General features: G+C 52.1%; 1 protein-coding gene across 1 annotated transcript in view; it reads right to left on the bottom strand.

Annotated features, from left to right (window-relative positions):
• The window catches only part of LOC142853975 (cadherin-23-like), a 246,940-nt gene that overhangs the window by 27,700 nt on the left and 192,630 nt on the right, over positions 1–26,610 (bottom strand). Inside the window, exons 15-23 of the mRNA XM_075979128.1 lie at positions 24,500–24,737; positions 22,283–22,388; positions 21,534–21,661; positions 16,110–16,182; positions 14,128–14,244; positions 9,140–9,252; positions 8,192–8,299; positions 2,485–2,674; positions 2,010–2,155 (exon numbers count right to left, since the gene is read on the bottom strand). Of these exons, the coding sequence (XP_075835243.1) occupies positions 2,010–2,155; positions 2,485–2,674; positions 8,192–8,299; positions 9,140–9,252; positions 14,128–14,244; positions 16,110–16,182; positions 21,534–21,661; positions 22,283–22,388; positions 24,500–24,737 (1,219 nt within the window). The remainder of the gene's footprint in view (positions 1–2,009; positions 2,156–2,484; positions 2,675–8,191; positions 8,300–9,139; positions 9,253–14,127; positions 14,245–16,109; positions 16,183–21,533; positions 21,662–22,282; positions 22,389–24,499; positions 24,738–26,610) is intronic.

Here is a 26,610-nt window from a genome sequence, read left to right as displayed (position 1 = left end):
ATTATCTCCAGTGCAAATGTACCAAGTGAGACCAGGATGGAAGGATTTGCTAGGACCAGATCCAGGCCCCCAAGTTTGGCCCTTCAAGACTTGCTATCCTTTCAGGAAGCCCTTCCAAGCCTCCAGCAGGCCCTGGGATCCATCTTGCTACGGTCCAGAGGCTTTCCTCATCCTCCAGAATTTGCGATGCCGACTGGCAGTATCCCTCAGCCTAAAGACCCTTTTATCTCCCGGGCCTTGGCTTTGCAGACTCCAGAGTCAGCTCTCCTCTCTGCTTTATGAGTCAAAATAGAGATAAGAGTAAAAAGACATCAGGACTTTTCTCTAAAGCCACATGACGACTTCCTGTTGTATACTTCATCTTGGTTAAGCCAGGCAAAGCCCCTCCCAGGGTCCCACATGGTTCTCACTGGCAAATCCAGCCCTTGTCAGTGAGCTCCCCAGCACAAGACCCCAGTACACTGAGAATTTCACAGGATCACACCTGAGAACTTGGAAAAAAGCGCACGACCATAGCGAAAACAAGAGCTTTGTGGTTTGAGCAAGACTCTTGCCGTTGGAAAACAATGGCCCCATTTAGTGCAAAGAACCAACAAGGCTTTGCCATGCTTCTCGAATGCCTTACAGGATGGGGGCTCAGCTTTGACTTTATTTGGGTCTAAAGAAAGTCCTTATACACATTCAGCAAAGTTCTTTCTTGGTTGAGACCCTAGGAGGGGTTGGGGGGGCACAGCTTAAGTAGGAGGAACCTCTTCCTGAGTCTGAGGTGTCCCTGTCACATTTTCCCAGTTCCTGTAACCCTCCCTGTGGTGCTGAGCGACTCCTGTAAAATCTGCCCAGGAGGCTTCTCTTTCCCTCCCAACCTAAAGCCACCCCTGCCTCCCACTTCCAAGATTGGTTACTCTCTTGCTCCTACCTCCTTTGGGGATTTCTCCTTGGGGATTGGCTGCTGTGGTGGAGGCGGAGGCTCCCCCTGCAGGGAACTTGGGAGAATGTCCCCATTTTTCAGGGATCAAACACCTTATCAATTTCCTCTTAGAGGGCAGGCACAGAGAGCCAGTAGGCATGGCCAAGGTCTTGTACTCTGGTGTCCTAAGAAACAGCCCTGCCTTCTTGGAATGGGGACAAGTGATCCCACTGTCTCATGCATAAGCCACACCACATACAACAAACTCCACAGCTGCTGTGGGTTCCCTGCTGCATATCCTCAGCATAGTCAAGCAGGCGCTACAGCTATTCCAGCCCACAAGTGAGAAATCTGAGGCTCACAGATTTCTCTGGGTTACACAGCAATAGTGGTAGAATTGAATGTACACATACTGCTTGGACTCCAGTACCTTTCTTGTGAGGCCTGGGGTTGGAACCCAGGGCCTCGCTCATGCTAGGAAAGTACTCTTCCACGGGTCCCACCCCAGCTCGAAAGGCCACAGTCTTAACCGTGAAGCTTTTGCAGAGTTCCTAAGATGTTTCTGGTAGGACATCACAGCCTCTGAATCAGTGTCTTCAGGGCCTCCCTACTTCTCCTGGGCCCTGGGGAGTTGGGAAGTCTTTTCAAAGCTTCCTTCCCAGTGGGAGGACTCTCGGTTCTATGCAGAACCACTTGGGGGCTCACAGGAGGTGGGGGCTCTTATACAGGTATGCTGAGCCACACGTCTGATGGTTTGTTCTAGAAGCTTGCAGCATTGGAGTCTGAGCCCAGACCTCCAAATACTGGGGTACTTTCTGGGTCAGATCCCCAGAATTCTATCCACCCTCCTGATTTCTGTTCCTGCTTCATCCTGCTCCTCATCCTCACCTGTGACACAGTACCTCTGTCTCTCCAAATCTGACTGTTCTTCCAGACTTAGCTCAAGGTTCTGTCCCCAGGGGTCTCCCAGACCATCTCAGCACCAGTGGTCCCAGGCTGCTTGGCTTACATACTGCTGGGGGTCTTGATTGGTATCCCTTGCCTTGACGAAAATGCTTGGCATGGAGCACACACAGGGGCTAGGTGAGTGAGTAACACTTACTTGGTAGACAGAGACCCCTGCCGGGGTGCCCTCCAGAACCTCAGCCACAAAAGGCAGGTTCTGGAAGGTGGGGTCATTGTCATTGAGATCCAAGAGGTTCACAAAGACTGTGGCGCTGCTGGTGGCCTTCAGAGGGGGTCTGCCACCTGGAAGGACAAGGAGGAAGGAGGCAGGGATGGGAAGATGGGTGTAAGAGAAAAATGATGAAGAAAGGGAGGCATATACAGACGCCCTCCCATCCCAGGTGTCCCTGTAAGGAGGAGTTTGAGCCATGCGTCCCTTCCCAACCCCTCCCTACTGCAGGGTGCTATGGGGGGGGTCACATCTGGGATGTATACACCATTTATTCTTAGTGGTGAGATAGCCCTCCTGAGTGGGCTCCGGGACCCCTAAGGACCACCCATTGGGGCATCCCCAAAGGTCAAGAGCCTCTGCCTATGGGGGAGCTCAGAGGTGGGGGTGCAGGAGTCCGTACAGTCTGTGACAGAGACAATGATCTTGCGCATGAGCTCAGCTTCCACGGGGTCAGGGTTCTCGCGGTCCAGCATGACGTGGGTGGTACGGATCTTGCCTGTGGTGCTGTTCAGACTATAGAACTTATTGGGGGGCTGGATGCTGTACACCAGGGTGCCATTCTCCCCCAGATCGGGGTCCACAGCTACCACCTGCCCAGGAAGGAACAGACCTCTTACTGAGTTACATTGAAGTCCCTGGCCCAGGTCCAGGAGCAGGAAGTGGGCTCTCTTGACAGGAACAGAAAGTGGGGAGGGGCATGAGATATATCAGTCTCAAAATCTGGGTTCTCTGGCATCTTCATCCATCAGCCAACTATATGGAAGCCCCTTTCTTATTCAAGTCTGGCTGCCCCATGTATAAAAGTAGGAGGGAGGCTGGGGATGTGGTTCAGTGGGTAGAGTGCCTGCCTATATGTATGCAGCCCTGGCTGGGTTCCATTCTCAGTACCACATACCCTGATAATGGTGGTACCCACTCATTTCCTAGGAATCAGGAGTTGGAAGCAGGGGCATCAGAAGTTCTAGGCTTGGGAGTATGGAAAGGCTGGAAACCTTTGTTGAGCTTTGGGGAGGATTTGAGTTGTGGAATCTGGGTCTGTTATCACAAGGCCCTTTCTCTGTCCCTCCGACACTGGGCCTCTGTGACACCAAGGCCTGGGCAGGGAGCCATTAGCTGAGTCCCAGTTTGGAGGGAAAAACAGCCTAGAGATGCGTGAGCCAGACTCAAGGTCACATAGCACCAGCCTTGGGGTACCCTTGTTAGCTCTCTGGCAGTCTCCCACAGTCCTGAGACTGCTGTGGCTCTCATCCCTCAATCCACCATCCCTCTGTGTTGCAGAACCATGATGACATCAGAGGTGGACAGGATCGTGGTGGAGTGGGGATGGGGAGGGAGAAAGGATGGCTGTAGTCCCAGGGGCTGCATCAGGACAATGTCATTAACTTCATGACACGGGGGCAATGACAGCCAGGGCTGGTCAGCTCCTCCGTCTCACTTGGTGTGAGCTTTTATGCTCTGGCAGCAGAATTTGTCCCCGCTCTGGCTTAATCCCCAGCCGAGGTGTCTCTGGGGTCACTAGACCAGAACAGATAGATATCTGGCCAGGGGCTCCACATGTCACCATCTCTGGGAGCCAGGGAGAAAGGCTTACAGGGCAATTCCTTTTCCAGTGAGATCTTCAGCATGGGCATCTCATACCAGACTCACCTTATCCTGAACTCTCCCCAGCCCTGTAGTAGCAGAGGGGTGACAAGGGGTCCCCACCTTCCTGTCCTTGATTCTTTCACTGTCTTGTGACCATACCACCTCCTGTCTTCAGTCCCCATAATGGGGCCCCTCCATCCTGTTTTACAATAGGGGACAGTTCATTCCAGGCATAATCCAAGCCAGGCTGCATGGAGTTGCCAAGGGACAGGGAAAGCAAGTGTCCCTTGTGTTTGTGTGTGTCTCTACAGTTACAGGAGGGACAGGCCTCTTTATCCCCATTTCCTTTTTCCCTTGGATTCCCCAGACTTGGAGCCAAAACAACCCACATCAGAATGTGAGACCAGTTTCATAGTGAGGAAGACACTCCCCTGTAGAGGATGTCCAGGTGGCCGCCCCATGCCCTGGTTGGGAGTAGGCACAGGCTTTGGCCTCTCAGCAACTCTCTGGTCAAAGGGTGGGTAGGGGGGCTTGGGAGAGGGCAGAGGTTAAGACCCTGCCTGGAGGCTCCCACCGGGCAAGCCTGTGGGCTTCAGCCACTTCCCCTCATTTATTTCCCATTCCAGGCTCGTCATTTTTCTCTCACCTGACGGGGAATAATTCTCTCTCTCCCTCTTCTTTATTTTGCTGGAGGGCGTTGAAAGGCTCTAAATCAATGCCCATCAGCAGGTCCTTGAAGGAGGCCGGCCACAGAGGCAGCGGGGAGAGTGGGGCCCAAGCTCATTGCGGGGGAGGGGGAGATAAGAGAGGCATCGGGAAGACCCCCCCCCCAGTCCACATGTCCTGCATACTGAGGCCCAGAGAGGCACACACTCTGCTGGCTCCGAGGGCACTGAGCAAAGGAACACACGGGCACAAGTTCATCTGCCACGGATTCTGAAAAATCCTTAGTTTTTATCAAGTTGGGCTCTGGAGCTATGGCTGGTGCTTATGCTAAATGGCCCCTGGGAGGGTCCCAGGCCACCAACGGATTCTCCAGCCCAGATGAGGAAGAACCAGCCCAGGTGCAGAGCTGGAGGGTGAGTGAGGATGAGGCAAACCTCACCAACCCAGTGGCTGGGCACAGCAAACCGCAAGTATCTGAGATCTACTGCTTAGCTACGATCTGCCTCACTAAGGCCCACAGTGACCCTGACCAGGAGACTGCGGGGAGGGGAGAGGCAACTGCTCAGAGTGGCAGCTGCCAGGTCCTAGAGCTTCCGGCATCCTGACTAATCACAACCTGACACTGGGGGCTGGGGTGATGGTCCGGCAGGCAAAGCAGTCACCACTCAAGCCTGATGACCCAAGTTCAGATACTCAGTTAAACCCACATAAATGCTGCAAGCCAAAGCTCATGATGCCAGCCCTCTCAGGGCAAGATGGATGCAGAGACAGGAGATCCCTGGAATCCCATGGGCCAGGAATGCCTGGAGGATGCAGTGTGAATGACAGGAGGCCCTGACTCAAAGAAGAGAGATGCAAGGTCTGACAGCTGCGTGGTCCTCTGATCTCAGCATGTATGTATGCCCACACTCACATACAGGAACACACGCCACACACACACACAACACAAACGCATACCCCACAGGATCTGCGCACAGCAATCTCTAGTGGAGACTCTTACTAGCCCCATGTTCTAGGTAATGGGAGTGGACACAGAGAGGGACAGTCACTTGTTTAAGATAAGCTGATAACTGGTATTGCTGGGATTAGAACCTAGACTCTTTGGTACCAGAGCGTGCCCAGTTACCCACTAAGCTAGCGTCTTCCTTATAAGCAGGTAATTTAACAGATAAGCCCGGACTGTGTAACTTCTCAGAAGGAACCATTTTTGAGGGGGCAGGGCACAGTTAGCCTTCCTCAGAGGTGGCACGCTAAATTGGGACAGATTGAGGGGGCAGATGTGGTAGAGGTCAGAAAACAGAGCCTTGTGGGGGACTGTGCTAGTGCTCAGGCAGGGAGAGGTGAGTGTGTAGGAAACAGAAAGGTCAGGGTGTGTGCAACATGTATGTGCGTGTGTGCATTCACACATGTGCATGTGTATATGCACTTATGCAAATATGCATGTTGATATATGCGAATGCAGAAGTATGTATGTGCATGCGTGTACTGTGCTTTTGTTAGTGCATGTGTGTGCACATGTATATGCATGCATGTGGTGGGTGTCAGGAGGTAGGTCAAAAGGCAGGCCAGTCCCACTGATATCACCTCCTCCTTATTGCTACCTGGTCCCTTTGTCAACCATTTTCTCCTACAGTCACCTTTCTTCTGCCTAGCCACAGCCCTGCCTCACCTGGGCTGCAAGAGACCCAAGGCCCTGAGGCCTTCCTAAAGGAATTACTGTGCACCCACAGGTATGTTTCAGGGGTACAAAACTTAAAGAATTGCTATGGTGATTTCCTCTTGCAATGACTCTTCTATGATCAACTTGAGTAACATATAAGCCACTTGATTTCTTGGCACGCATCATATACAGCTGGGTATTCTACCAAGTCTGGAACACTCTTAATTCTAGAGAAGCTAACCTAGAATTCATTTTTCCATGTAATTAAATGTCTACAAACCCTACACTTCTTAATTATAAAAGCTGCATATTACATTTGGCAGTTATTTAATATAACAAGTTTTTAATTTTGATTTTACTCTCTTCTTCCTGAGGACTTTGGGGCTGCATCTCTGTGTCTGTCATGCTGTCTGGGGGGGGGGGGCATACACGTCTGTCTGTCTGTTCAAGGTAACCATGGATGGACCTGTAGGCTCCAGGTGCGTGTGTGCACACACCTGTGTGTGTGTGTGATATTTGTCCTGCTCTGTCACTCTCTGCCACGTTCCCCTAAGACAGGAGTTTTTCGCTGGAGTTAGAGCTGGGCTGATGGCCAGCAAGCTCCTGCAATTCTGTATCTAGCTGTCACAGTGCTGGGGTTACAGGCATGTGAGTATAAAGCCACACCCAGATTTTTATGAGTATTGGGATTTGAACTTGGGTCCTCATGTTCACAAAGCAGGTACTCTCACCACCAAACCATCTCTCCAGCCTGACCCTCGCTTTTATACTGTGTAGGATGGGAGCCAGTGGCGAGTCTGAGCCGAGGGTGACATGGGCCTCGCACAAAGCCCATGCTCACTGACGGTTTTTGCAGTCCCCCCTAGAGCTACCTCCCCTTACTTGCCTCTCAATTTCCTTCAGGAGGAACTTCTCAGAAACACAAGGATAGACAGGTGTTCAGAGGTGGGCATTCCACAGCAACCCTTGGGATCCCAAATTGAGAACTCCAAGGAGGTAGTTCCAAGCCAGCACCAGGGTGCCCACAAGGTGGCAGCAGAGAGTGCCAACAGGATCCAGAGCCAGAGAGGCCCTTGGGAGAACCCCAGCTAGAGGTTTCTAACTGTGGCCAGGGCAGTCAGGCTTTGAAAACCCATTCATTTATTCTAAACCACCCACCCTGCCTTGCTGTACGATTCTCTGGGAGGGGATGTGATCTTGCTCAGGGGGAAGCACTAGACAGGTGATGACCATACTCCTTTTCCCTCTTTCCTTCTCTCCAGTTTTCCGTCCTCTCCACCTGGTCCAGATAGACCGTGGCACTTCAGGCTCTAGCTAGTGAGGAGTGTGAACACTGAAGAGTAAGCCAGAGCCCCAGGGCGCCTGAGTGTAGGTTGGGTAGGTTCTCAGAACCTGATGAGAAGGTTACTGACCCTGCCCCAGTCAGGACCTGGGCCTCTGTGAGCCCACACAAGGACAGGGGCTGGGTGGAGTAGTTTCTAAGTCCTTATTGAAAAGCCTTCAGGCTTGAGTTCAAGTCCCGGCGCCATCTCTTACTAGCTCCAGGGCCCTTGAACTCTGAGTCTTGCTGCCAGGGGAAGGTATCACAAAGATGAGAGAGAATTCATGAGTCACCCTTGGGGTCGTGTAGGACGGGATAGGTGTTCAATCAACAGAGCTACAGAGAGCTGTCAGAATTCATGTCCAACAAAGGACTGGCTGGGTGGCAGCTGGTTAGACATTTGGGGACCAGCCTTCCTAGATGAGGTTAAATGGGGTTCAGAGGTGGAGGGAAGAAAGACTTACAACTGTGAATCTGAGTGTTGGGTAGAGCAAGCAGTGGGGGAGGGGAATAGGCTCTGCCGGTCTTCAGCTGTTCTTGCAAAGCAGATTCTATTCTGGGGCCCAGTGTCTCTGGCTATGTTACCTTTTCCCACTTTAAGTCATATGCTGAACACAACAGCTACACACAGGACAGACAGGTGAATGCCTGGCATCCTCTGCCAGAGGATTCCCTGGGGTGAGCTTCAACCCCCTGCTGAGGCAGCCCCGGGAGCTGTCAAGGGCCAGAGCTAACCAGGCCAATGGCTGCAGCGACTTGATAGTAAAGGACATGAGCTGGCTCAGAATGAAACCCCAAGCCCAGGAGTCCCTGTGGCAGGCCAGGGGATCACGGTAGGAATGTGTCCATCCTGGCGCATGCTATGTCTCTCCTTACCGTGGTCACGTCAGAGTCCGGAGGGGTCATCTCCACCAGGTTGATGTGGTAGGGAGTATCCTTCCAGGTAGGGTGGTTGTCATTGATGTCCAGGAGGGTGACGTTCACCTGTGGGCCACAGGGAGTGTTGTGGTCCACTGAGGCCAATGAGGGCAAGGGCAAGGGTCTTAGTTCTAATAGCTCTGTCATTCTGGGTGTTTCAAGGAGAGCCTAGATTGTCAGGGACAAAGTAGACCTAGGTCTCTGCCTGAGGAGGAGGCTTAGGTGCTGTCCCACGATGGGGCAGAGAATGAATGTGTTGTCTGTTGTGACCCAGGCTTCTCTCACCCACCTGGTCTCAATGAAGGTGACACCCAGTCGGGGATCTGAGAGAACCCCTTGAACCCCCCAGTCTCAGCCACAAAGCAAGGGATTTCTGTGCTCACGTGCCACCAGTAAATTATTTACGGGCCGGACTGGGGTTCCTATGAGCAGGGCTGGCCTCTACAGGGGTGCACATGGCAGGGCTTGCTGTAACAGCTCCAACCAAGTGATTCCAACTCCAGCCCAGATCCTCTGGCTTGGCAAGAATGGGACAGCTTCCCAGTGTGGGTGAGGACCATGGGGCAAGGTGAAGAGAGGGGCTTCCAGGACAAGCCCAAGGCAGGCATGAGGAAGCAGGGAAGATGTGGCTAGAGCAATGGGTCACCACTGCCATTCTTCCTCTCCTAGGAGCCCCCTGTACCCCTCACTTTCTCCATCATCTCTTCTGCCACCAGGAACTCACTTAGCCCCCACCGCCTGCCAAATTTCTCCCTCCTCCTTGAGGCTCCTTTATAGTGTGGAGGCCTTGATGGGCTTCTGGGCCTCCCCTGAGGGCTAGTAAGTGGCATGGTATGCAGAGGCCTGAGGTAACCTGAAGGCAAGCAGGGAGGAAGGTCCTGGTCAGTAGGGGAGGGAAGTACTCACGGTGGCAATGCCAGTTTTCTGGTTGTGGCCCACGCCCCCATCCACGGCCCGCACAATGAGGATGTATTCAGATTTGGTCTCTCGGTCCAGCAGAAATGTGGTGGTGATTTCTCCTATTGGACAGAGAGGAAGATGAGTGACAAGGTGTGTAGGTGTGGGGGAATGGGGTGTTGGGGGACAGGAAGAAGGAAGTAGACATGGCCATGGCCTCTGCAACTGCAGTGGGCCCATCTCTGTGCCTGAGAGGGCAGAACACTTATGTTTTAGAGGGGACCCAAGAGCTGGGCAACAGTACCCCATAACGGGGCAGCTCTGCAGGTGTGGGGCATGGCCTCACAGAGTAGGAGGGCCACTTAGGCCCAGACTCATTCACAGGACACCTGTGCCTTAGGTTTGACGTTATTTTTTTCTGGCTTTATCAGCTCAGTCTCATCACTTCAGTCTCCTGTGCCTCAGTTTCCACACCTGCCTGGAAGGAAACTATGACAGGACAATTTTACAGCAGGGCCATTTTGGGGGTCATTTAGTCAATGTCATGAAACCCCCAGAAGAGCTCCAGGCTCTAGCTAGGGAGAAAGCCACCGGGACCAGTGGCAGGAAGGAGATGCCCAGGCTGGAGGTCCCACATGGTTTAGTTCATGGCTCAGGAGTGGGCATGCAAACCTACAGTGTGCGAGCCAACAGGGTTCTGAGTTAACAGTCATGATATACTTTCCCAGTTACCCCACCCATGGTCTAATAATATCATCTGTATTTTTTTTTATAGTGTGCAAACAAGTTATTAACAGACCCATTCAAAATAAACTACAATTTCGGTCAGTTGTTTTTGGCCTTTCTTTGTTCTCCGGCATCACTGGGACACCGATGCCACCTTGGTAGTCTTTTATTTTCTTTTGGTGTGTATGTACATATGTGTGTGTTTTCATGGTGAAGGTACTAAATGACAGACTTGAATGCTGCATCCCCGTCCACCTCTGTTTTAGAAGCAGGATCTCCCATGGAGACACAGAACTAACTGATTAGACTAGGCTGGGTGGCCAGTGATCCCCAAGGATCCATTTGTCTCTGTCCCCCCAGCACTGGGATGACAAGCACATGCTACCGTGCCTGGCATTTTTTTTTTTTTTTTTGGTTTTTCGAGACAGGGTTTCTCTGTGGCTTTGGAGCCTGTCCTGGAACTAGCTTTGTAGACCAGGCTGGTCTCGAACTCACAGAGATCCGCCTGCCTCTGCCTCCCGAGTGCTGGGATTAAAGGCGTGCGCCACCATCGCCCGGCCGTGCCTGGCATTTTTATGTCGGTTCTGGGGATTGAACTCAGGTCCTCACGCTGTGCAACAAGCACTTGACCGACTGAGTCGTCCATCTCCCAGCCCATTGGTAATTGTATATTAGCAAGTGTTTGACAAATGGCTCCCCAAAGAAAACAGAAGCCACTTATTGATTTCAGTGGTATAAATAACTCCCCCCAGGGTCATACCAAGTCACTAACTCCATGGCCTTGACGATGGCATTCCCGGAGCAGCTGTGAACCAGCACATCCGAGCACATCACTAAGTGGCCATGCCCCAGCTGACGGTGCTGCAGGGGATGGCGTCTGCTTTGAAAACAAACACCCAGATTTGAATTCTCTTAGAGCCTTCCTGGGATGGGTATTCCAGGGAGGAGAATGAACCTCTTTGAGACTCAGTTTCTTTCTCATCTGTCAGAAGGCGCTCAAACGCCTTCCGCCTTTCAGTCAGAGCTGTTGCAAAGACAGAGGATAGGGCTAGGGAACGGCTCCATCGGTGAAGTAACTGCCGCGCAAGCCTGACAACCCGAGTTTAATCCCCAGGACCCATGTTGAAGCCTGGCATGGCAGCATGTCTTTGGAAGCCCAAAGCTTTGGGAAAGGCAGAGACAGGAGGATCCCTGGAGCTCACTGGCCAGTCAGGGTGGCTGAATCAATGAGCTCCAGGTTCCCAGGTTCAGTGAGGGACCCTGTCTCAAAAGGAACTAGAGGTGAAACTCCCACTGTTCAGAAACTGGCCATTTCCTTCCGGTAGACCAGTGGTTCTCAACCTTCTTGATGCTGTGACCCTTTAATACGGTTCCTCATGTTGTGGTGACCCCCTCAACTATGAAATTATTTAGTTGCTACTTCATAACTGTAATTTTGCTGCTGCTATGAATTGTAATGTAAACATCTGATATGGAGGGTATCTGCTACTTGACCTCCGAAGGGGTCACGACCCACAGGTTGAGAACTGATGCAATAGACTGAAAGAGTTTCCCAAGGCAGGTGGGGGTTTACGTGGTAACCATCTTTTTGTTCCTATTGTCTGAGCTGTGTGACATGGAGCAAGCTACTTAACATCTCTGTGCTTGGTTTCCTTCTATCATAAAATAAGGGCATTGGGATAGCTGGTTCCGCAAGGCCCCCCTCACACTGCTATTTCCCTCCCTGACACAGTCACCTGTCCTGGGTTGAGCAGGGAGGACAAGGCAATGAAGGTGCCATAGCCAGAGACCATAGACTGGCTAAGGTCTGCCAAGGGAGCTACGCTCCTCACTGGGTGGTATCAGTTAATGAATGGGTAAGGCTAGGAACAATTTAATCTGTACAAAGTTTTAAACATGAACTTGTATGCATGATAGATGGCCTTTTACATCTGGGAAATTAGATTCAATTAATGCCACCACTGTGCAGCAGGCCTGGCTAATACGACCAAGAACCTCAGGGGAAAACGTTCCCACCTCTGGGGAGAGCACATGCTAAGGCAGCAGAAAATGTCAGGATCCTCACTGTAGGCCCTAGGGTGGAGCTGGAGTCATCCTGCCGCGGGGTATGGATGGGTGGCAAGATAGAGTTCAAATACAGCTCTATGGACCCCAAAAGTTAATATTCGAGCTCTGGGGTCAGCTGGTCAAGCACTGAGAGACCTCAGTTAAATTTTTAGCCAGGCTCTGCCTCAGTTTCCTCATCTGGAAAATCTAGGGGTGATGCTGGAAGAGAAATGAGCTCGTGCTGGACAGTTGGTTAATAAATGATGCTGATCACAACTCCAGAGAACCTAGACAACAGGGAGGACCCTAAGAGAGACATACATGGATCTAAACTACATGGGAAGCAGAGAAAGACAAGATCTCCTGAGTAAATCGGGAGCATAGGGATCATGGGAGAGGGTAGAGGGGAGGGGAGAGGAAGGGAGGGGAGCAGAAAAAAATGCATAGCTCAATAAAATCAATAAAAAAATAAACGGTGCTGAGATACTATCTGTAGGTTCCATATCTACAGAAGAAACTCTCTGTGGATCAAAAATACTTTAAAAATCGCGTCTGGATCGAGCATGTAGGGACTCTTTTTTTCTTGTCACTATTCCTCACACAATATGGTGTCACGGTTTGCTTGCTTGTTTGTTTTGTGTGAGATGGAGGCCTCATGTGGCTAGGGTGGCCTGGGGCTTGCTATGAAGCTAAGGATGACTTTGAACTCTGATCTTCCTGCCTCTACCTCCTGAGTGCTAGATTAGTGTGGCCAGGCCACCTGGAATGGAACCCATGGCTTCATGTGTAGTAGGCAGGCACTCTGCCAGCTGAGGTATCTCTAGCTCTGGGACAGGCGTGTGTGGGGTGTGTGTGTGTGTGTGTGCGCGCGCACATACACACTCAAATGCAGTTGTGTACATCCCACCGCAAACTTGTGAAGAGAGCAACTTTGGGTGTCAGTCCTGACTTGCCATCTTGTTTGAGACAAGATCTCTAGTTTGCCGCTGTGTAGCCCAGGCTGGCTCGTCCATAAACTACATTTTCCAGTCTTTGCCTATAATCTCCAAGCAGGAGCACTAAGCCTACAGACACACGTTACTGCATCTGGCTCTTTGTGGGTTCTGGGGATGTGAACCTACATTCTCACATGGCACAGCAAGCACTTCACCATGATGACATCGCCCCAGCCCTGTGCTGGCTTTTTACACAGCACGTACATCATATGTGGTGTTCTTAGTGACTGAGATGAGGGTGCCGAGGGTATGTGTGGGCTGTATGCAAACCCTGTACCATTTTTCCCTGAAGGAGGGCAACACTTTGCTGTCCCTGGGACTCATGAAACCCACCCTGTGCAGATTCTGAGGCATGACTGTTGCTTCTAGAAATGTGGTTTGCCAAGGAAGATGTTCTGGGAGTAGAAGGCCCAGGGTGGAAGGAGAGATTCATGTGACTCCTATCCTTGTCCCTGTACACAGCAACACCAGCCATCTGCTTCCAGAGCTTTGAGGATAAGGGAACAAAGGAGTTGTAAGGCCAACCTTGATCCAGGAGTCATGGACAACGGAGGGTCCTGCTGGGCTGCTGACCACCTGTGGCAGGGATGCCAATATCCCTGGAGCTCTTGCTCCATACACAGGGTAACCTGTTGCTGAGGGGTGACCACTAGGCAGGGACTCTGCTCCCAGGCTTTCTAGCAGTGAGGTACCCCCTGCCTGCTTATGTGTGAGGATGACAGATTCACCTTTAGGGAGTAGCCTGTCAGAGTCACCTTGTACAATGTCCCTTGTATGCTTTCTATTTTTTCAGTGAACTTGGAGCCACAACATGGAAGGAACCTGGGTTTAGAATTGTCATGTGAAGGGCTATCCACTGAACATCTGCCCACACTGTGGTATGTCCCCACTGTTCTGAGTCACGGCGAGTCTAGGATAAACCTGTTGGCATCTAGAGTTCCCGTAAACTTACAGAAATGAGCCCCTAGGAGAAAGTGATCTGCATGCCCATTCAGCTGACATGGACCCCAACATTTGGAAAACAAACAACTCTAGACACTCTTTACTCTAGCGAGGCAAGGTTTGGTGGACATATTTGTGGTGAGATTGCTTCAGGTAAGATGGGTGATTAACACTGAAGTGAATATTTCAGAGGTAAAATCAAAGCCTACTTGTTCTTAGCAGCATGGGAAGAGACTGTGATCCCTGACTGGCCCAGGAAGAGCAGCAGGTCTTGGGGTGGGGGCTTACCAGAGCGGGCATTGATGCGGAACTGTGAGGACCCTTCCAGTGAGTAGATGATGGATTCCTGCCCGTACTCCCGTGAGCGGTCCAGGTCCGTGGCATTTAGGAACAGCACTGTGGCTCCTTTAGGACGACAAAGAGGTAGGAGGTTGCTCTTCTGACCCCCAATCCCTGGAGTCACATCCCAGACCCTCTAGTGGCCAAGCCTCAAGGAACTGGAGAGCATGATAAATGGGGTGTCCCAGGGCTGAGTGGACTCATGTCTCCACAGAGGTGAGATGGGTTCTGGGATAGGGTCCTCTCCTCCCCCAGACACATGGTCCAGCCTCCAACAGCTCAAACTGCCTCCTGACTTTGCCCGGCTGTCCTGTGGATCAAACCCACCCAGATCTACCAGCTTTCAAAGAAACCAAGTGCCCAATTGAATTATTCTACATTTGCTATACCCAATTTTGGTCCTTTTTAAAAATCTTATTCATAGCAGAATTTATACAAGACTATATTTTCTCATTAATGTCCAGTGAAGGTCTTTGCCTTTCAATCCCTTTCCATCTACCTAGGATCCTGGGTTTAGAGAGGGGTTGACTATCCCCGCAGTCCTGGTCAGACCCCACAGGTGACTTGTCCTAAGGGTATGCTCACCTAGGCTTTGGGCTGCAGCACCCTCCTGCTCTAGGTAGCAGTCAGAGGTTGGGTAAAACCTCTGTGGCCTCCAGAGTCCCTCAGCCACTTCCTCTGCAGGGGTCTACCTGTGGGACTTCCGGGAATGCTCCCTGAGAGAAGTATACAGGTGCCAGGTACTGGTAGCAACTAGGACTAGAAGTCTTCATAAAGAGGATGGATAAGTTAGACCCCTTCACAGAGGACAGGGCTTCAGGTGTGCTCTTTGGTTCCAGGGACATGGAGTTAGGAAGAGAGTTGGCGTCATATTCAAAGACCTTTGCCAAATGCCCAGGAGGATAGGGCGTTATTTCCTCCTGGCCTTTAGCAGGGATAATCTTTAGGGGATGCTGGATACAGGAATGTGGGATGGGCACAGCCTGCCACCCAACTCACTCATCCTCAGACACTAGAGAGATACCTGGAGGTTTTGCTTACATGGAAAGGCACCCCCAGCTCCAGCTATATCGATTTTGTGTGTGTGTGTGAATTGCCTTTTCTCCCTATTTTCACTTTCCCCAGTTTCTAGTATCTCCTCAGTGATATCACAGGAGCCTGTAATTTATTTATTTATTTATTTATTTATTTATTTATTTATTTATTTATTTATTATGTATACAATATTCTGTCCGTATGTATGTAGGCCAGAAGAGGGCACCAGACCTCATTCCAGATGGTTGTGAGCCACCATGTGGTTGTCGGGAATTGAACTCAGGACCTTTGGAAGAGCAGGCAATGCTCTTAACCACTAAGCCATCTCTCCAGCCATCGATTTTAACGGTCTCTAAGTTCAGCTGTCCTGAATACTCAGTACATCCCCTCCTCTACATCGCTGCTCAGAAATCTCTGTGGTGTGCATGTCCCCCGAGGACAGCACACTTGGAGGGGAAGGAGAAGCTGTAAGCCTGGCCCCCCAAGGAAGGAAAGGAACCCACACATGGAGCTTGTGGCGCTGGCTCACGCTGGGTCTTCCATTATTGGGCTTATATAGAAAATCCTTCAAGGCCACCCTTCAAAATCGCCCCACCAAAAGTCATGGCTCCTGGGACCTGCCTCATGGTACCAAGTTTCCAAACTCAGATTCTTTCGCCAAGACTGTATAATTAATCATCTGTTATTCTCGTCCTGCTGAACTGGCTGCAGGTGAACACCACCCAGTGCCCAATGGAGGCTCTGCACACAGTAGTAGCAATAACCAGACGTCCCCAAAGACAGCCCTGATTTGTCATAGAGGCCTGGGAAGTTGACAAGGCTGTTGGTCTCACAAATGCATGTACCAAGGCTGCAGCCGCCTGTTTATGGGCTTTCCACCCTGGCCCCAGCTATACCTGCCATGATGTTCTCCACCACGGAAACGAAGTAGGCAGGCTTGCTGAAGGTAGGGGGGTTGTCATTCTCATCCTGGAAGGGAAGCACACAGATGAATCAGTGTGTCTCGGAAGTACCTGGCCAACTGTCCAAAGTGGGAACCAAGGGGTCTGTTTGGGCTGGCTGGCCCTGTGGTCCTCAGGCCTCTATGCGTCATCAGTGGCTAGAGATTGTGAAGGCCAGCAGTCCCTCTGGCAGGTCATGTTGAAGGAAATCGGACAACATGCTAGGGTTGGGAAGGAATAGTATGGGATCCAGAGACAGGTACTAAATAAGACAGCAGTCAGCTCGCCCACAGCTTCCAGTCTCCCGCCTTCCAGCTGCACTCCAAGGTTGCTCCAGAAGCCGAGTCCCCATGCTCCCATGCAGCATCCACTTGACCCTCCCTCCCAGGTGAGTCAAGACATAGAGAAAGGGTCTAGAAACTCTGCTAAGATGAAGGGAAAGGGCTGGAGAGATGGTTCAGTGGTTAAGAGCACTGGCTGCTCTTCCAGAAGACCCAGCTTCAATCCCAGCATCACAACTATCTATAACTTCTGTTCTAGTGAAGCAGATGCCTTTTCCTGGCCTCTGCAGGCACTAGGCACACATGTGGTACATAGACATTCATGCAAGCAACACACGCATTCACATTAAAAAAACATTTTAAAATCAAAAAGTGAGGGGGAAAGACACGTCTACACCAAAGATGCCAAAGTGTGCAAGGGTGGCCAGTGTTGAGGCTATTCCCAGAGTAGAGGCTCCAGCCCTGGACTGGCTGTAAATGGGGTTAGACAGATACCCCGATCACACATGAACACCAGTTTCTCACCCTCTGTCCCCACCTGGCCTGCAGCCTGGCACCTGCTAGTTCCGGAGCATGTCTTCCTCTGGCCCACCCTGTAGTGGCTAGGGATGGGGGTGGAAGCCTGGCTGCGGGGCTGGACCAGGTAGGAATGAGCCCTGCTGTGGTGGGAACCAGAGCCAGGTGCAGCCCACAGCTCCTCTACCAGCTCCCTAATCTCTTCCATCAGAGGAGTGAGCCTTCCTGCCTTTGAGACTCTCACCATAGCCAGCGACTTCTGCAATCGCTCACCATGAATTCCTCCCAGTTGCCCTCTTCACTGAAGACTTTCTAGTTCCCTTGGCTCCATGCTTCCCTCCTCAGCTCAACAGAGCGGCGAGAAGCTCAGGAGCTGGCTGAGTGCCCCTCTCCCACTCCCCTCCAACATCGCAGTGTTCAGTGGGTCCCATGACTAGATCCTCAGAACTCAGGGAATGGGGAGGGAGGTGTGGGGACTCTTTCTGAACTCTTCTGCTACAATTCCTTCTGCATGAGCGAGCCAGAGAGGGATGGGACAAAGCTGCCTGGCTCTCCTCTCCTTGGGACTATAGACAACCTCAGCCTGCTGCATGGTGAGTTCCCAGAATCGATGGGAACTCAATGTCTCCCAAATCCGTTTACTACTCTGTCCTGCATACAGGTTCACTCTCTTCCCCCCCAAAAACAAAAACAAAAAAAAACCTGGGAGTCTCGAGGCTCTCCTGACATCCAGTGCCCCCACAGGCCACATGGGAGTCACACAGGCTCCTGGCGAGGGCTCAAGTGCTCTGGGTGCACACATACATTGAGACTTCTGCTCGGCTGCATTGAGCAATGCCGAGAATGTCAGCCACAGAGCACGAGGCAGAAACTTATTAGCGGTGATATTTCCCCGGATTCTGGCGCTGCGCTCGCTATTAGTTCTAATTCAGTGGCTCCCTCTATAAAAGCTTATTGTCCCCTAATGGGAAATCTACAAACCGAGTTTGACTTCTTTATTAAAAACCAACAAGCAGCGGACGAGAAGGAATCACCTGGCTCCTCTCACCTGCCCCTCCTTGCCCAAGCCTGAAGGTGTTCCATCACCTCTCCCCATGGAAGCCTGCGTGGGAAGACCTCTGCCAATTATTCAATGAAAGCTGTTTCGGTTATTTTTTTTTTCCAGGCAAGAGAAAATCCTTTTGACCAAGGGAGGAGGCAGCTTAGCAGAGTGACAGCTACTTAAGAATCACCCACGTGCAAAATCTAGCCGAAGGCGGTGACCTTTTCAAGTGTGGTCCTTAGACACGAGTGACTACGCTGTCCAAACGCCCTGCCTGGGAGCCGGAGCCTGTTCTCTCAGAGCCACGGGGGCACCTGTCTTTGTTGTCGGCTGCTCCCGCTGTCAGATGGCTGGGGTAGACTCAAGGGAAGTGCAGACCCCTGAGGGCTCTGCTGACAGTACCAGGGGGATGTGAAAGAGGGGGCCCCTCTGTTCAGCTGGGGCTCACTTGCTTGCCTAATGGAGAGTGGTGGAACTTGCCTCACCCCAACATGGAGCGTCTCCTGCCTGGGATGGGGCAGGAAGGCTGTTACACAAACTTTCATTTCAGCATGGGAAAAGGCTAGCCCAGTTCTCGGCCTTCCACTTCCTGTTTGTTCCGGTCCCCAGGAGGGGCTGAGGCAAGAAGAGAAGAAGCCATGTCAGGTCTCTTCAATGAGTCTCAGACAGCAGAGTAGAGTCTGGGTTAGCCTGGTGATGCCTAGTGTGGCCCCTTAACAGGAAGCAGCAACAGTCCACCCCAGCAGGGGGTCACAAGAGGGCAGAGTTTTGGCTCTCATAAGGACCACTAGGTGAAAACTGCGTTTGGTTGCTCTATTTTGGTTTATTGAGATAGGCTATCAATTTATAGCCCAGGCTAGCCTGGAATCGACTCTGTAGCACAGGCTGGTCTTGAACTCATGACTATCTTCCTGCCTCAGCTTTTCAGGTTACAGGCATGAGCTCTAAGAACCACACTTTATTTGATAAGACACCACGGGCTCAGTTAATCCTATTCACGGGGTAGAGGTGGGGTCTCTGAAGAGTACTAGGCTCAGTCACATGTGGGGGAGGATGCCTTAATCTTCCCAGCCTGTGACTATGGAGAGAAAGGGGTTCACTTCCAGCTCGGTCACTGGTAAGCATAAGGAAGCAGGGGCATTTCTCTCCACTTCTCTCCTCGGCTTCCTCTGCCTAGGGCATAGAAGAAACTGTGCAATAGGAAGTCCTGGCTCCATGGTGGAGCCCGGGGGCAGTTCACTTTTCACTTGGCTGACTGTGCCTACCTCTTTAACCTGCCTTCCTAACCTCCCTTGTTCTAGTGAGTGTCAAATGTCAACTTGGCACAGCCTGGAGTCATCTGATGATGTCTCAGTCAAGAGACCAGCCTGTGGCCACGTCAGAGGGACTGTCTTGATCCATGGTTAATATGGAGATGACCCAGCTGATTGTGGGTGGCACCAGCCCTAGGCAGGTGGGCCTGGGCTGTATAAAAGAGAGAGAGAGAGAGAGAGAGAGAGAGAGAGAGAGAGAGAGAGAGAGAGAGAAAGCTAGCTGAGCATGAACCTTAAGTGAGTCAGAGGACAAGCTAACATGCAGTGCTTCTTCATAGTTTCTGCATAATTTCCTGCCTTGACTTCCTCTCAGTGAAGGACTGTGACCTGGAAGTGTAAGTCAGATAAACCCTTTCCTCCCCAGGAAGGCTTCCTTTTGTTCTATCAAAGCAGCAGAATGAAACTAGGAACCCCCCCGCCACCCTTACCCCTCCTAGCTCCCTGCCTGTCCCAAAGCCTAGAGGGTTCTGCTCAGCATGCCCCTACTCTCCAGGGCAGGTTGGGCATGCTGCTGTTGGCAGGACAAGCGTCTGTCCTGCCATCTGTGATGATGGGCAACATGCCAGGGGCTGCCTGTGTGGGCTCAAGCCCATCTCATGGTAACACAGAGACAGGCACCATGATTGTCTCCATGTGCGGATGAGAAAACGGAGCGGCGAGAAGCCCAGGACATACAGTGGGTAGTGGAGGCAGGTTCTAAGTCCCACACCCTCAGGAAGAACTGTGCTTCTCCGTCATTTCATGTCACTTGGGGATGTGGCCCCAGTATCTGTCACTCCTTTTCATTCCCCACTCTTCATGTGCCTCAGATGCAGACAGAATGCCCTGCAGGGGGTGGTGGGTGGGAGAGAAGCCTGGGTGGGTCAAAGGTCAATGTGGGTCAATGTGTGACTCTGAGGAGGGCCGGGTTGGTGATTATGATCAAGATGGGGAAACTAAGGCCAGGCTGGGAGGCATGGTCAGGGTCAGGTCATGTGATGAGCACTAGACAGGGTCATCACTAGTGGGGCACAGTCTGGCTCTTTGGTGCTACCCTGTTGGGTTAAGGCAGAAGGTTGTGGGTTCAAGATAAGCCAGTGTTATAGGACCTCCATGAGACCCCGCTTCTCTTTTGCCATTCTCTGAGGTAAAATCCTGACCCCCTGAAGGCCCCTGAGCTGTCCCAATCTCTGCATAGACCCCCTTCCCGGACACCCCAGCATCCTGTTCCCATGTGTCCGCCCCCGGGAGCTTTCTCATGCACCATTGAGAGTTCTCATCACCTCAACCCCACCCTGGTCAGTCAGGAAGTAGCGTCTCCTGTCCTGATGAGACTTGTCTGCTAGGAAGCTGGTCCCAGCCTCAGGCTGATTAAAGGGCTGGTGTGAGGCTGCCCCAGAGGCTGCCCTGAGCAGGCTGCGACAGGAAGGTCAGCTGCAAGCCGGCTGTGGGGAGCTTCCTGAGCTGGTGTTCCACGCACCCCCAACCTGGTATGTCCCAGCCGATAGCCTGATTGAATTCTCCAGAGCGCTGGCAATCCCACCCACATTCACCCACCCTCTGTTGCAAACAGGGAGGGGCCAGGCCAGTGCGTGCTCAGGTGCGTGTTGGGGGGTGGGGTCCCAGGAGAAGACCTGTGGGCCCTGCTGTCAGGCCATGCTGTGCTGTGTCCCCAGCGTGGCCGGGGGAGCGGCACATGGCAAATGAGCCAGTGCGGAGATGGATTCGGGCGCTGATAATTTCAGACAGGAAAGCGCTGAGGTGTGTTTGATATTCATGTCAGACAGGCGGCGGATTGCGCCCAGGCCCCTTTCTATATCCAGAGAACCAGAGAGAGAGAGAGAGGAGGGATAAAGGAAGAGAGGGACAAAAAGGGATAGGGAAGAGGAACAGCAACCTTCCCATCATTCCTTTGGACTCCATGGAATGTGGCTTCTGAGGAAGGGGTCGTCCACCATTCCCCTCTTTGTCTCCCCAGCCTTGCTTTCCAGAGCGGATCACAAGGCTTCATGCAGAGCCAAAGCAGGGCCATTCATCTCTCACTGAGCTCCAGGGCCCTGGGTCTCTCTGGCCACGCGCGCAGGTGCTTCGACAGCTGAGGCAATGGAACAACGTGCTGGGAGCAGGATATAGGACGGTTGCAACTGTGGGGACACAGTCCTTTCCCACCAGGCAGAGGTGAGGCCTCCAAGAAGCATTCACCACCTGTCACCCTGGAAATGAAAGGCCAGTGTCCCTGGATACTTACAAACACCTCAATGGTGACAGGGACGGTGCTGTAGAGAGGCGGGCTGCCAGCATCCTTGGCCATGACTGTTAGGTATATCAGTCCATTGGGTATCTGCTCGTAATCCAGTGGGCGGCTCACGCTGATCACTGGAACAGCAGGAACAAGGGCCTTAGCAAGCAGAGTCCAGCTACCTGGGTGCAGAGCCTCCCTTGGGTACAGGCAGCATGGTGAGTCTCCTGGACGGACCTTTTTTGGTTTAGTGACTGCCAGCGCTAGGCTCTGTGCTGAGCATACCAACTGGTCACTATTGTGTAACTAGGCAACTCTGCCATCATTCCTCTGGACACCATAGAACATGGCTACTGGGAAAGAGTCTACCACCATTTCCCATTTCTTTAGATGGAGACTAGGCCCTCAATGAAAGGCTGGGAGGTAGCCACACAGACCTGCCCACAGGACAGTGAGGTTCATCCAATGTGCCTCCTCCGTGGACTCTAGTCACCTCAGGCTTCCTGCCGTACCTGCACGGTTGGGCATGGGCCTAACTAAGATACAGAGAAAGGTCTGCCTGGTGTGTGCTAGCTCTTGGCTTTGGGGAGATATGACCTCTGGCCACATCCTACTCCAGCCACAGGGGCCCAGCAGGTTCCAGAAAAGTGCAGGGTGTATAGGAGTTGTAGGGTGTCCCCACCTCTGGAGGGGCCATGACTGGAAGGGGCCCACCACCCCTCTTCGCAGCTGGGCCCTTTACCCTGCCCCCTTCGCACCTCCATAACCTTCATAGATGCTGATGTCAAAGTAGCTGCCGAAGGCAGACGCGTTGACAATGCTGTAGGTAATCTGGTTGTTGGGAGGGGAGTCTTCATCTGTTGCCTGGAAGGAACGGAGCAGACACGGCCCAGTGAGCTCACCAAAGATGTGGGGCCAGGACAGCATGGTGGAGAAGCAGCCCAGCTCCTTTTGGCTCTTCTTTGGATGGTGTAGCTCAAGTCACCTCCTGGCCCAGGACCACAGGGACCTTCTTATTCCTCAAAAGGAATCCACTCTCTGGCTCCTGGCAAAACTCTGTTCCCTCCACTTGTGGGCACAAAGGTGGGCTGGAAAATGGAGCCGGCTCTTCCAGGGGGTGACTGGCATATTCTCTGTTCCAGCCCCAACACCTCACGTCATAGATGGCCCCCCAGAGATAAGACTGCTACAACTGCTATTCAGTTTGTCCCCAAAAGTTCATGTGTTAATGGCTTGGTTCTCGGGGTGGGTAGCATTAAGAGGTAGTGGAACTTTTAAGGGGTGGGGCCTCGTGGGAGGTGGTTATGTCATTGGAGGTTCTGCCACCAGCATGAATTAATGTAGTTTTAAGGGACCCTGATCAAGATCAAGTTACTATAGAAAAAGCATGCCTGACCTTGAATCTGTACTGCTTCCTATCTAGCTGTGTGAGCTTCCTCGCCTGATCCACTCACGATGTTGTCTACAACATTGTGAGGGAGCCTCGGCTTAGGCCGAGGTCAAATTGATGGGCACACACAGCACTTTGCTTCCTTTATAAAGTATGCAGCCTCTGCTACTGCGCTCCAGCAACAGAAAACAGATTAAGAGACTGGGATCCTTGGGTATTCTGCTAGCGCTCTCACGCCCACTGTAAGTTCTTATAATTGCTGCTTGCAATTAGTCCGTGGGCCTATGTGTACAGGGTCCTCTGGCTCTTGAGTGCAGCAGCATGCTGCACAGTCGGTTCCTATTAAATGCATGTTGCTTGTAAGTAAGAAGGGAAGCAAATGTTCAGAAAGGGACCAGGGATCCTTCTTCCTTTGACTGTGGGGACCTCTTTCTAGAGTGTCTCTGACTCTAGAGAGCCTTCAGGGCTTTCCAGCATGCTAGCTGTACCTAGGGCCGAGTCAAAGGGAAGGGTGGGGACTTTGGGGAAATCATGGCAGGCTAGGTGGCTCATATCTTTTGTGCACCCGTGCCCACTCTCCACCCTTGCCTTCACCACCGTTTGTTTCAGAAACAAGCTCCAAGGAGAGAGCCTGGGTCCTGTCACTTTGGCTCTGAGGATGGGGAAACCATGAGGGGACATGAAGTCTCTGGTTAGAGATCACTGCTGTGCATTAGGGACTTGCTGCAGGGGACTTAGGCAGAACAGAGCCTCATTTCAGGTGGGCCCTGCTCTCTCCCCACAGGCTGTGCCTTCCCTGCCCATCTCTCCCCTGCTTCTCCTTTTGTGGTTTCTGTGGCTACTTTATGTGTGTGTGTGTGTGTACATTCTCAAGTATGTGTGTGCGCATGTGTGCAGATACATGTGCACCTGTGTGAGTGTGTGTGGACGCCAGAGGTTGACATCACATGTCTTTTTCACTGTTTTTTTTTTGCCTTATCTTTTGAGAGAGGGTCTCTCTCTCTCCCCACCACCTCCTCAATTTTTTAAGACAGAGTTTCTCTGTGTAACTATCCTGGCTGTCCTGGGGCTCACTCTGTAGACCAAGCTGACCTCAAACTCACAGAGATCTGCCTGCCTCTGCCTCCTGAATGCTAGAATTAAAGGCGTGTGCCACCATCTCCCAGTGAGGGTCTCTCTCTCACTGAAACTGGACCTTGCCAACTGGCTAACATGGATCTTCCTGTCTCCCCTCCTCCGCACTGGGATCGCAGGTGTGAGTCAGTTTTGACAGGGACATTAAGGACTGAACTCAGGTCCTCATATTTGATGTCAGGCCCTTTCCTACTGAGCCATCTTACCACACTTATGGTGGTCTTGCAACGGGACTGACACCCCACCCTATGGCCTCGAAAGGGGCACGGCGGGTGTCTTTAGGCTAAATGGCCTGACATCTGGGTTGAGGCAAACACGCTGAATGCGTCCCTTCTGGGTCTCTAGGGGCAGGAGGTGATGCTCAGAGGAGCTCCAGGCATGTAGATGGGAGTCTGGTACCACCTGCAAGAACTCAGAAGGAGATAACAAGCGCAGGGCTCCCAGGCCTTACCCTGAGCCGCACCAGCTGCGTGACAGAGGGCTCATTCTCCCTCAGGGCACCCACGTAGGCATCCTTCTGGAAGGTGGGCACATTGTCATTGACATCTAGCACATTGATCCGGACCCGGCCTGTGGTCTCCTCACCACCTCCATCCCGGGCGATGACAGTCAAGGTGAAGCGCTGGATAAGTTCGTAGTCCAGCCGAGCTATGAGCACGATGAGCCCCGTGTCCTTGTCCAGTGAGAATCTGTGTCAGGGAGGGAGGAGGGAGAGGATGCAGAGGAGGCCAGGATTAAAGCACGTTGTGGTGAGCTCCAGTGGGGGCCAAGGACTAGGTGACAGGCCCCTCTCTGTGAGGGGGAGCTTTGCCCACTGGGTGTGTTTAGATAATAGAGAACTGGGGACACAAATTCTGCTGTCTGATAGTTGGAGAAGGGTGCTGGGTCCTCTTTTGGAGCTGATACTGTCATTTGCTGGAGGGATCAAGCCTTTGGGAAGAGGCTGGTAGGAGTGTTCTAGGGATCATGAGGGCCAGTGAGACAAATCCTCCAGCTATCGCCTTTAGGGGTGCCCGTTAGAAATCCACATGAGCTACCAGGACCGTGTGTATGCGCTGCCTGTCCAGCAGCTGCCAGCATTCACGCCTGGAAGGGTGCTTGGGAAACCCTGGGTCCAGAGATGGAAAGAGAGGAGAGAGTCAGGATGACCAGGTCCCATGACCACTGGGCTCCTGAGAGAGATGCTGCCCTGTGCATCCAGCCACTGCTATACGTCTACCTAGTGTTGGGGCCTCTGTCACAGAGTGTCTGGCAATGCCAGTGACACCTAATAGGGTCCCAGTTTCTCCTTGATCATCCATAGACTGTCTGGGCTGTTAATGCTAGTTCACAGCCAGACTGCCTCACTTGGTTGGGCTTCCAAATACATGTGACTTCTCTCTCTCTCTCTCTCTCTCTCTCTCTCTCTCTCTCTCTCTCTCTCTCTCTCTTCTCTCTCTCTGTGTGTGTGTGGTGTGGTGTGTATGTATAATAGCGTGTGTGCAAGTGTACTTGTTTACACATGTGTATGGAAGGGCTCCACTTTGTTTTTTTGTGACAGGGTCTCTCACTGACCCAGAGCTCAGGCTATCTGGTCTGTGAGCCCCACAGGGCATCCTCCTGTCTCTCCCTCCTCTGGGATTACAAGCATGTACCACCATACATATCTGGCTTTTTCACATGGGTTCCGTACCGAGGATCGAACTCAGATCCCCATACTTGCATGGTAAGTACCTTCCTGACTGAGGTGTCACCCCAGCCCTAGGCTGCTCATTTTCAGCAGCGGACCTGCCCTGTGGCTTCAACTAGGCCTTTGAACATGTTCAATTGGCAGGTCTCCCCGGCCTCTGATAAACTGATGGCAAGAGGCAGACCAGGTCTAGATGAAGGACTGCATTACCGCCATGTGCAGGGAAGCACAGAGACATGTGGTCCATCTTGGAGCTGCTGTATGCCAAGAGTCACCCTCCTGGTAGTGGCCATGTGGCCTGGCAGTAGAGGCCATGTATAGAGGCCTAGCCCTGTTGCCTACCAGCTATGTGAATTTTTGTAAGTCACCCAGCCTCCTGGAGCTGTGATTTCCTGTCCGATGGAAGTGAGGAGAGTTCTGAGGACTGAACTCCCTATTAGTGACAAAGGACGATCCAGGACTAAGGCCAATGCATGGTGAGTGTTTGACAGAGAATCTGGTGCACAGTGGGGCCTCAAATGTCCTCTGTGGCCTCTGGTGGCAGGAGGAGCAGTGTTCAAACTTCTGGGCCTCATAGATGCCTGCTTCTCCACTCCCAAAGCTATTTACAGAGAGACCCTGTACCAGAGAGCTTAGGAGCTTAGCAAGCTGATTCCAGCTAGAACCAGACAAACAATCTCGCTTTAGAGCAGTGGTTCTCAACCTGTGGGTCGCGACCCCTTTGGGGGTCAGATATCAGATATTTATGCTACCATTTATACCAATATCAAATTTACAGTTATGAAGTAGAAGCAAACATAATTTTATGGTTGGGGGGTCACCATAGCATGAGGAGCTGTATCGAAAGGTCGCAGTGTTAGGAAGGTTTAGAACCACTGTTCTAGGGTTCAGAT

Source organism: Microtus pennsylvanicus, chromosome 7 (assembly GCF_037038515.1).
Source record: "Microtus pennsylvanicus isolate mMicPen1 chromosome 7, mMicPen1.hap1, whole genome shotgun sequence".
In the NCBI taxonomy this organism is placed as follows: Eukaryota; Metazoa; Chordata; class Mammalia; order Rodentia; family Cricetidae; genus Microtus; species Microtus pennsylvanicus.
The sequence above is the reverse complement of the archived record's forward strand: the minus strand, read 5'-3'. Positions and strand labels throughout refer to the sequence as shown.